The sequence below is a fragment of the Lactuca serriola genome, chromosome 3 (genome assembly GCF_051521515.1).
Source record: "Lactuca serriola cultivar US96UC23 chromosome 3, Lser_US96UC23_V15, whole genome shotgun sequence".
Lineage (NCBI taxonomy): Eukaryota > Viridiplantae > Streptophyta > Magnoliopsida > Asterales > Asteraceae > Lactuca > Lactuca serriola.
This window is the reverse complement of record NC_136410.1, coordinates 50889091-50901136: the sequence shown is the minus strand read 5'-3', so window position 1 is coordinate 50901136 and position 12046 is coordinate 50889091. Positions and strand designations below refer to the sequence as shown.

The following is a 12046-nucleotide window of genomic DNA, read 5'->3' as shown; positions in this document are numbered from 1 at the left end:
TAATTTAATGAATTAAGAATAAAATAAGCGTCAAAATTAAAGTGTGAGATAAGCCCGATATCTTTGCATAAAGTTGTAGTGGTTGAAACAAGGATTCCGGAGATATAAGGAATGCCAAAATCCGAGTTATAACGAAGAAGTTATGACCTGTCGAAGTTTCGCGACAGAACCGACACGACGCCGAGTGACGTAAAATATGAATTTAAGATAGAGCGATATTTAGCCTTAGCAATCTAAACGAAAATCGTAGATTTCGTTAAACCGAGAGCGTGCATAAAAGGAACGCCCAAATCTGACTTCGTATGAGGAAGTTATGATTTTCTGAAGTTTCGACGTGGCAGTATGCAGCCCGAATACTCGATTTGAGATCGAGCGGTTTTTAGCCGAAACAATCTAAATGAGAATCGAAGATCTCGTTATTAGTAGCGAAGCGATGAAAAGTTAGGCGAGAACGGACGTCATACGAAGAAGTTATGATTTTATAACGAAGTTTTCCTGTCCGAGCCTCCTAAAAATAATTAATAAAAAATAAAAGTCAAAATTAGCCGACGGAGTCTTGACGAAAGTTGTAGAGCGTAGTCTCACCTTCGCGTGGATATAAAGAACGTCGAAAACGGAGTTCGTATGAAGGAGATATGAATTTTTAAAGTTTATTAAATATTAAATATTTATTTTTAATTTAACCTCCGATATTATCCGAAGAGGAGTCAGCCGGTCTATCCGAAGTACGCCCCGCGTACAGCGAAGGGCCACTCGAGTACTCCGGAGTCGTATGCAATGACGTAGAGGATCGATGACGTAAGCGCTGACGACCACCGAGGCGTACGCCCCGCGTACGTGCGAGGGTTCAGCAACTATAAAAGGGGATCCGAAGGCAGCCGGGTTTCATTCACAATTTCTTCCTTCTCTCTAGTCCTTTGCCTCGTTTTACGTGCCGTTTGTACCCCGAAGCCCCGGTATTATTTCCGAGCCCCGAAGCAAGATCCGAAGCCCCGAGAATCCCGAAGAGCGTTATTCCCGAGCCGAAGCCCTGCCCGCGAGGAGCCCGGTTTTTGTGAAGATCTTCCAGATCTACGAAGAGACACTACTTCTGCAAGCCGTAGTGCTGTCGGATCATCTTCTGATCAAGTGAGCGTGTAGTTATTTTCTTTCCAACGCAATATTATGAAGTATTTAATATAAAATACGTGCTACGTGTATATATTTTGTGGTTATATGTGTGAATGTATATTCTCTATGAAATACGTGTTATGTGTGTGTACCTCATCTGTTATGTGGAATATGTATTGATTAAAGCATGCTATACAGGTTTTTAAACAATGTATAAAAATATATATTTTTATCTACTAATATGTTGGGTAGAACATGGGTAGATAATTGGTGTGAAATAAACAGATGAGAGGCCTCGGTGTTATTGGTGTTATTCTAGTCATTCAGCAGAGTATGGATGACGACCACAGACTATTCTAGACTGTCCTGTGGAACACTAGCAGGCTCATTACCTGTAGGTGTTGTGAACGACGTGTTCACCGGTGTACTCTATCCCCCACATGGTTGCCTTTAGGACACTTATTGTTGAGGAAGCCCCTCTGCAGTAATGTCCGTCCCGATGAAAATCCTGAAATAGTTCCTTATAATAGACGTTATTTTTAGGAACGTAAGGTGAGGATAACGGGAATGGGTAATCGGGTTTATTGTTGATTGTTGTAATTAAATATAATTATTGTGGGTTTGAAAACCCTATATGCTCACCAGGCTCCCAAGCCTGACCCACTCAGTTGATTTGTATTACAGGAAGTGGCGCAAGAGCTTAAGATGGGCGAATCATCAAGTTGTTTTGTTTACAAGTCTGTATATGTATATATTTGTTGAACGACTTGTAATGTTATCGTTTATGCTTTATGATCTATATCGGAACATGACATCCCGACTTTTGATTATGAAATGAAATCATATTTCTATATGAAATGTTTTGATAAATATCTATTTTATCATGTTTTGTTTTTGGGAACAAATTCCGCATCTCTTTTAAAATCAAACGGATTTACTCTGAAAATGTTTTCAAAAGCATAAATGAAATCGGTCTTTTCTGGCCGAGATTCTGAGGATGTCACAAGTGGCATGATAGATTACATATAGTTATTAATGAGGAATTCTAATAGTATGACAATCTCCCTATCTAATAAAAGAGTAGTTCTTTTGCCATGTGTCACAATGTTAGGCATTGTAATTAATATCATGACACTTGTCAGTCTATTGACACTTGTAATTGATATCATGACACTTGTCAATCTATTAATTCTCCATTTTAAATTTCAAAATTCAAAATTTAAATCACATTTTAATTACATTAAATTAATAATATTAGAATAAAAATAAAATAAAATTTATACAAATTATAATCAAATAAAATTTATATAAATTATAAGATGATATACTTTACATATTTATTTGAATCAACGATTATAATTTATATATAACTAAAAAATATATTTTAATTAATAAGTTATTTAAAATTATTAATTAATAGTTTTGAGTTTTTACTTAGAAAGTTTAATTAATTTTCTAACCGTGGTTCCCACGGGTTATAAACTAGTTGTCAATAAAACAATAAACCTATTCATTTATTAAAATAGGAAAAAGATATCGATGTTTATGTTGAATTCAAATCTTACCAATCTCTATATTAATAAAAGAGTAGCTCTTTTGCCATGTGTTACCATATTAAACATTTTAATTAATGTGTTACCACTTGTCAATCTATTAGTTTTTCATTTTAAATTTATTAGACCTCCTCATTAATGTGTTTCTATTTTAAATTTTAAATTTTAAATTATTGTTTTCATAAATTCACACCTAAAAAATATCTAATATATATTAAAAATTTATTATATATATTTATTTGAATCAATGTTTATAATTTCACATAACTAATAAAAATATCTCTTAAATTAATAATTTATTTAAAATAACTTATTAATAATTTTGAGTTTTTACTATAAAAGTATATATTTATTTGAATCAATGTTTATAATTTCACATCACTAATAAAAAATATCTCTTAAATTAATAATTTATTTAAAATAACTTATTAATAATTTTGAGTTTTTACTATAAAAGTTTGATTAATTTTATAATCGTGGTTCCCACGGGTTATAAACTAGTTTATTAATTAATAGCCGATTTCTATACTTTCCTGAATTGTAGATATGATGAGAAATATTTTGAACAATTAATAATCATATTTAACGTTAATTATTTTGAATAAATGTCAAATAAAAAAGGGAAACAAAAATAAATAAAATAACGCCCAATCGACCCGAATCTATGGTCATCCAGCCTTGCCCTTGCACTCCCCACGCCTTCTAATTAACCATCTTTCTCCCGTCGCCACCACCATCCTCCGCCCAAAACACCTTCCTCCCTAATATCTAGCAAGCGATCTGCTCCGAATCGGCGGTCTAGTGATACAGGTATACTCTTCATGCTTAAAATATACGTTTTATGTGTGTATAGTAGTATAAAGACAAACTGTAAACATTTTATGTGCTTCGAGCTCGATATTCGTAGATCTAAACAACTAATTTCTAGGATTGCTGTACTTGAATGGTGCCAGTTTTCATACGTTACTGTTGGTGTTACTTTACTTGCCTTGGTAGAAGAAGTAAGTTTTGGATTTTTTTTTCTTTTCTAATTAAATTAAACTAGTTACCTTCCGATTCTAAACTGCCGTTGATTCTAGACGTTCTGTAAGTGATAACCATATGAAACTTTACAGCAACTAACTATAGATTCGATAGGAGAAAAGCTAACACATCATTCGAGTAATTTTGTTTCCACCTTTAATTAGGGAACTACATTACGTTAACAGATTCGTAAATTGAGATATCACTAGTTGTTGGAGCTGATGGTGTAAAGCATTTATATAATCGGAGTATATAAATTTTATTTTCAGAAAGCGTTAGGTTAGAAATGAATACAACTGGATGGAGTTTTTTTGTTTGAACGACATCCAGGGAGATGTTTATAAATCTTGTTTCTTTTAAACTGAATCTTTGTGATATTTTTTCATCTTTTGTACAAGAACCTTCAATATATATTGTCAAGATGTTTTCCAAGGATGATTTTGACCATTTTTTTGTAGGTGTATGCAATAATGGAGATACACACAACTGAAACTTCAGAGAATCCAACCTCACTTCCAGTTGTAAGCACAGAGACAACTGAGACTTTGGAACAATTAACACCACCTGTGATTGCCCACCTACAGACAACTGAAACATCCGAGCCGCCACCACCACCGCCTCCGGTGACAAACATGCCGGAAAGTGAAGCTTCTTTGTCTGAGGTTACAAACACACATACAACTGAAAGCCTAGAGGAGACACAGACACCATTGACTGAGGTTACAAACACACCTGCAACTGAACCCTCAGATGATACTGATTCCACCCCGCCACCTGTCACAAACACACAGTCAACTGAAACCTTGGAGCAATCAATCCTTCCCCCTTTGACAGAAACAAAGACAACTGAAACTATAGAGCAATCAGTCATACCTTCTTCTATAGTCACTGATAATAGTCATCATGATAACTTGGTTGCTTCTCCTGAAAACCACCAGTGAGTGTTTTATTACCTTATTTTTTTCACCATAACATTTAACTGTGGTAAACAACTTATATGCCTTTGAATCTTAAACCCCAGGGTTATAGAAATGAGGCAAGAGACTGCTGAAGAAGGAGAGGAAATAAGGAGCATATTAAAAGTCATTGCAGCCACTGGAAAGTTCTGGTATGCTACAAATTTTGTTATCAACTTAATCCTTATATCTGAATTCTCAAATTCAACAACATTTGTATCTTTATGAATTTTATGATTAGTATTATTAATTTCACATATGTGACACTGCAGTCATGATTGGGAGAAACTGAGAAGCATGTTGTCTCTTCATTTAAAGCAGGTATGGGGAGGTATGCCAATTTACAAACTTAAACAAGTTTTGGATGCAGCATTGACTTGAATGTGACAAGTTTTATTATGTTTATATGAATTGTTGCTACAGGTTATTTCTGAGTATCCACAAGCAAAAATGACAATAGAGGAACAAAAAGTTTCATTAGGGGAGACGCATGCTGAGTTGGTGAAAAGGTTGGATGATGGTATTTCCGCAATCATGTTACCTTTTCATTTTTATTAATTAAGATTTTTACATTTTTCTTTTTCACTAATGATGAATTTCCATTTCTTGATTATGTTTTGCAGCCCTTCATAGTTTTGTTGATGGTCCACCATTTACCCTACAAAGGTTATCCGAGGTGATTATGCTATCATTTGTAATAAAAATTCAATATAATGAGGATTATGAGAAGGGTATTTACGTCTTTTATATGAACAGATCATATTGGATGCAAGAAGTTTGTATCCAAATCTATCAAAGCTTGCTCTTGCCTTAGAAAAGGTAAGAGTCTTTCATTACATTTATGAGTTATGAGATTGCAAATTTTGTTAATTTATTGTTAACCTTGTTTATAGAACTTATCTGTGACATCAACATTGACCATGTCAACCGATCCTGACCCACAATCTCTCATAACAACACCAAATGGACTTGACAAAGTAACCGAAGATCCAAATCCAAATTCAAATCCAAATCCAAATCCAAATTCACTTCCAAATCCAAACCCACAAGTGGAATCTGATGCGGTGATGGAAAATGGAGTCCTACCTGTGACTGCAGTAGATAGGGATGAAGTGATGACAGAAGTGGAGGCTGATGTGGGTGATGTTATGACAATGGACATGGAAACCTATGAGAAGTCATCTGAAGAATCAAGTCCTATGACAACAGGTGATTCTTAAGTCTTTTTTTTTGGGTTATTTTTTGAAACTATTAAAATGTGATTGTAAGAGGTAAAAACCCAACATTTGATATGATAAGTGGAGAGCATGTGAGACATGAAACCATTGGGGTTATCACCTGTGATATATCTGTTAAAGGGAGGTGTTGAGAGTAAGATTCCTCTTCTTTTTTCTTTTTCTCATTAACTCATGTATTCGTATAGTATTGGTAAAGTAGTTGAATGAGTAATGAAGCATGTATGGATAAAGTGTTGTATATGTAGAGTCCGTTTCTTTTCTAGACATATGAATGAGACAAATTTCATTATATTCTATCATTTATGAATTATGAGAAAAAAGAAGTGGAAATATGTAAAAAAGAAACACCGAGCCCTAAAGACTCTTTTATTCAATGTTTCCAGATATAGTTGGCAGCAGCTGTGTGCTGTTCCAACCCAACCCATGGCCCATGGGTTCATACAAACTGTAAGAAGCTATTTAGTGGGACCCACATTAATTTAGACAGCTGGAATTATATAGGAAAATAGTAGTATGTTTGGTCATATATATATATATATATATATATATATATATATATATATATAGTATGGGAATATGACATAACGAGAAATCGAGCTCACATCTGAGTTGCAATTTAGGATGTTGTTTTGGTAATTTGGTTAAGACTTTCTCATGCTTTGCCATTTTCCACCGAGTTATTTTAAACGCTTTTCGCTTATTAGCTTGTTTTTAGGGTAAATTACACCAATCGTCCCTCGTGTAGGTGTCAGAAAGCACGTTTAGTCTCTATTTTAAAAAAATTAACTCGGACCATCCCTCATTTGGTTAAAAGTTGCACACTTCATCCATCGTAAGTTTATATTTGCAAGCTTCATCCCTTACGAGTCATAAGATGATTATTATGCCTTTTTGTATTTCTTTTATAATTAATTTAAATGTTATAATAATTATTATTAATTTAAAAATAAAAGAAAAAACCCCAACATCCCTACCACCCCCTTCCTTTTGCTCATCTTTGTTACTCCATCTTATGTTAACTCTTGACAAACCACTGATCCACCACTTCTGGCCAACCACCACCGGAGCACATCCCTTAAAGTCAAAATCCGACCACTTTTTTGTTCGTAGCCTCCCGTATTCATAGAACCATCAACCATTTTTCTTGAACACCGCCTTCACCATGAACCACTTTGCTGGGAACACCGGTTGCCCATCACGAATCCAACATTTACACCACCTATTTCTAACCTTTACACCACCGAAAACAACAAATGTTGTCGTCACCACCCTCGGAAATCGTTTCTTTCAAATGCCAACACTTAACAATCAAACTTGCTGCTGAATACTGACAACCATTTCTGAACCTCGCTTTCACCAAAACCACCTAGAACTGCCACGAAATCAGGGTCTGAAAACAATCTCAAACACCACCTGGAATGTGATCCCCTCCCTGTCTCTGTCTGGAGAAGATTTGGGTTCAATCTGAGATTGCTTTTCCAATCCGAATCTCCCTCTTCTTCGATTTACAAGTTTAGGGTTCATTTTTTGAGATTCGAATGATGACTAGTGGTGGTTACAGGAGGTGCTAGCGGTGATAGGTGGATGTGTCGTAGATTAGAAAGAGGATAATGAAGAGAGAGAGAGAGAGAGAGAGAGAGAGAGAGAGTGGCGGACATGACCAATCAAATTCAAAGAAGAAGAAGAAAGGAAATTGGGGAAAGGGAAGGGGGTGGCTTGGTGGAGTTGCCCGAAGATGTCGCCGGAGTATTAAAGTCGGCGGAAAGGTGTCATCAAAGTCGCCACTGTGGGTGGTGATGGTGGATAAGAGGTGTGTCGAAGAAGATAGGGGTTGAGGGGACGAGTTATGAATGTCTGCTTAGGGCCCCCATTCTTTTTAAAAGTTTTTTTAATAAATAAATAATTAATAATTAAAAAGAAATAGAAAAATAAATAAAAAAGAAATAAATAAGGGTAAAAAGGTCTTTTTATGTCTAGAGGGATGAAATGTGCAACTTTTAACCAAATGAGGGACGGTCCGAGTTAACTTTTGAAAATAGGGACTGAACATGCTTTCTGGCACCTGCACGAGGGACGATTGGTGTAATTTACCCTTGTTTTTATAAGTATTTTACTATATATATATATATATATATATATATATATATATATATATATATATATATATATATATATATATATATATATATATATCATTCGTTGCTGTTTCATCTCTTTGGTCGACTTTCATGTATTTTGTTCACCAATCAAGTTCTCAACCGCTTTAGCTTATGATTATTGTGTTTTGATTTTTTGGTTTTTATCAAGAAAAAACATACATGTCCTCCCATGTTTCCCTAGTGATTAAGGTGTAATAACTTAATCACTAAAAACTAGAAAGAAAAAGTTGGAAGTTTAATTGATAAATTGGTTAAAATACATTTGATTTGGTGTGTTCCACATGCAAATGAAAGCTCCGACTAAAATAAAAAGCTTTAAATCCAAAAACTGCTTCAGGTTGTGTTTAATAAAAAAACTCTTATAATTTTGTAAATTAAATTAGTTACTCTTTTTTAAAATCAATGACCTTTTTAGATAAGTTATTTTAAGAAGTTTTGTATGTTTAAAATCTTCTAGCTAATTTACCAAATATTCATACATAAATAAAAGTTCCGACTTTTAGCTAGTTTTGCCGAAATATCCCATTTGTCAATATTTTGTAATTCACTCCAAGATATGGTTTGATGGTTTTAATATAATTACACGTGGCTCAGTGGGTCGTGTATACTATATACTATTGCAACATTCCACTTGACATCAATCTTAAAGTCTATTGACTATTTATAATAATAATATTTACTATTTATCATTTTCTTAGTCTTCAGACCAATAATCTTTACTATTCTTGCAAACCATAATGGCCCTTTTGAAGTATACTGATACGAATAAAAACCAATTAAAATCCAACTGGTTTTAATCGTCAATTTTGACAAAATAACCAATCTGTTCAAACATGTCTTCATTTTGATAACTGACATTTCCCATCTTTAAAAAACAAACACGTCCATTTGATATAACAAATTAAGAAATAACCACAAATAATTTAAACTCTGTTCCCTGTGGTTTTGTACTGATCTAAAGCAGATGTACTTGTAAGAAACATGTGGGGTTTAAATACAGCATTGTGTGCCAACACACACTCAAGACACAACCATCCCCACCACTACCCCCTACACATTCACTCTTATTATTGACTACAAGCTATCAAAAAATGGTGTACCTCCCCTGACTCACGATCCCCCATGTTTTCTCTCAAAAAAGTTGAATTCGCCACGTTTCGATCACAAATTCATAATCAAATCTTTTAGTTTTTGGCTTGGAATCAGTATCTATAAACTTCTTACACGTCACCTAATCATCTTGTATGCTCTCTTGTGCTTATGAACCATGTCTTTTTCCTCTATAATCAAGATATCTGATTAGGTTTATGAGGTTTGAATTCAACAATTATAAAGTTTTATGTCGTAAAAGATCAATGTAACCTACAACATGAATTGATAGCACTCAAAGAATTATCTATTAACTTATTTCTCCCCATCGTTATATAACGTTTACATTGTTAACGGATAATTATTGTATTGTATTCATAGCACATTCGTATTTGTATTATTTATATTTATATTAGCCCTGTTATGTAATCGGCCAACAACTCATGTATATGTACCATTTGTGTATTGTTTTGTAATCAATGGGAATTATACCATTCTACATGGTATCAGAGAAATCCTAGCCGATCCTACTCTCTCCCTTTGTCGACAATACCTTCACTCTTCCCCCTCATTTTCTTTTTTGCTTCTCCCTTCTCTCTTCTCATACAACTGCCGATAATACCTATCTCTTCATCATGCCTGGTGGAGAATCCTCCCAATCCGAACCTGCTCACAAATCATATGGGATCACGAACATAAATACATATGTGCCCCTCATTATTGACCTCACCAAACGAAACTATTAGCCATGGAGCGCTCATTTCAAGCCCACTGCAATGCATATGATGTTTTGGATCATATTGATGATACATATGATCCCCCAAAAGAACCGTCATCGGATCCAGAGTGGGAAAAGCTGGATGATGGTTACTCTTTGGTTATTTGGCTCGATTTCCAATCTCTCATTACATCGGCGCACTCTCCTAAAGCCACAACTAGCAAAGTGTGGTAGAACCTTCACTCAATCTTTTATGACAACAAAGAATCCATTGCCATGCAGCTCGAAACGGGACTAAGAACTATCTCTCTGGGAGACTTGTCCATCCATGCATATTGTGATAAGGTTAAGGAACTGGCAGACCTGCTTGAGGGTCTTGGGGAGAAGGTCAAAGAAAGGAACGTTGTCATATACACACTAAATGGTCTTCCAAGCAAGGTTGACATCATCTCCAACATCATTCGGTACACCAAACCTTTTCCTTCTCTATCTGAAACTCGATCCATGCTATATGTTGAAGAAACTCGCCTCAACAAAAACCGTGTCACCTCTTCCCCATCCAATGATCACCATGCGTCCTCCCCTCCACTTCTCCACATTGGGTCATCTTCATCCTCTAATCGAGGAGGTGCTGGTGGGTCATTATGAACATGACAGCTGCCGTGGAGGCCTAAATCACGACAACAATCGTCGCCGTGAGCCACAATATGGTTGTGTTTTTCACCCGCCTCCTATGCACCATCAACTCTCGCCATGGAACTCTTCTGCGTTGTTCTAGCATCAACATCAAACACAATAGTAGCCTTGGGTTGCGCCCTCTTTTTTCCCAATGTTGTAGTTCTCCCAACTGTCTCAACAGTGGGCTCGACCCAAATCCGGTAGCCTAAGTCTACTCGGAATTCGACCTAATACCCACCGCCAACCGCCTTCTCATGGATCAGAAGCCCACATTTAAGTCTCGACACTAGATCCGCCTCCATGAGCCTTTTAGGCAGTGTTGACCAACCCACTTCACTGCCTCACATGTTCAACACAATGACTCTCAATGACCTAGGAACGCGTGGATAGGTCAAGAATATCGGGGTGACGAATCATGTTCACTCAAGCTCAAGTATTCTCAATTCTGTTTGTAATACACATTACCCTTGCCCTATTTATGTTGGTAATGGTTCTGCAATGCATGTTGTGACATCAAGACACTCTATTTTTCCTATTCCTAATATATATCGTTCTCTTCAGTTAAAAAACGTTCTTGTTACATCCAACATCATTAAAAATCTTATATCGGTTAAAAAGTTTACTACTCAAAATAACCGTTCTCTTGATTTTGATCCTTATGGTTTTACTATTCTTAATTATCAGACTCGTCGTCCTCTCATCTGTTGTGATAGCTCCGCCCCTATATCCAGTCACTTCAAGTCATGCGTTCGTCTCCATTTCTCCCACCATTTGGCATCAACGAATCGGTTACTCCGACGATCAAGTCTTGAAGCATTTATCGTCTAGCAGTTCTATTTCATGCCTATCAAAAAATAATGTTACTTGTCATGTTTATCAGCTTGGCAAACATAATAGAATTCCGTTTTATTTGTCCAATTCTATTGTTTCTTTACCTTTTGAGATTATTCATTCTGATTTGTGAATATCTCCTATTTCTGGTAATGGTGGTTTGCAATACTATATATTATTCTTTGATCATTACACTCACTATTTATGGATATACCCCTTAAAACAAAAATCTGAGGCTTTTTCAAAATTTATTCATCTTTCCAACATAATATCAACTCAATTCGGGGGTAACATTAAACAATTCCAATGTGATAACCGATTTGCAGGGGGGGATACAATAATACTCAGTTTCACAGCTACTTTGCATCTCACAGAATCACCTTTTCTTTTTCTTGCCCGCACACTTCTCAACAAAATGTCCGTTCCGAACGCATGACTCGCACCATCAATATGTGAACCCTTCTTTTTCACTCTCACCTACCACCTACTTTTTGGTCTGAGGCCCTCCAAATGGCAGCCCATATTCTCAACATACTTCCCTTCGTCACCATATCCAATGACACACCCCACTACCACATTTTTCAGAAACATCCAACCTATGATCACCTTTGGGTATTTGGCTTCCTTTGCTTTCCACGTATTTACACCAATCACAAACTTCAACCCCGCTCCACCTCTTGTATATTTCTTG

The 12046-nt window shown here is 35.7% G+C and overlaps 1 protein-coding gene across 1 annotated transcript; it reads left to right on the top strand.

Annotated features, from left to right (window-relative positions):
* The first annotated feature begins 3316 nt into the window (after positions 1 to 3316).
* LOC145092258 (serine/threonine-protein phosphatase 4 regulatory subunit-like protein) lies at positions 3317 to 6110 on the top strand. Its single transcript, XM_079030189.1, has 8 exons — positions 3317 to 3473; positions 4145 to 4623; positions 4708 to 4794; positions 4915 to 4963; positions 5066 to 5162; positions 5266 to 5318; positions 5399 to 5461; positions 5536 to 6110. Exons 2-8 carry the CDS (start codon positions 4157 to 4159, stop codon positions 5860 to 5862), a joined length of 1143 nt encoding a protein of 380 aa, XP_078886315.1. The 5' UTR covers positions 3317 to 3473; positions 4145 to 4156; the 3' UTR covers positions 5863 to 6110.
* The last annotated feature ends 5936 nt before the right edge of the window (positions 6111 to 12046 follow it).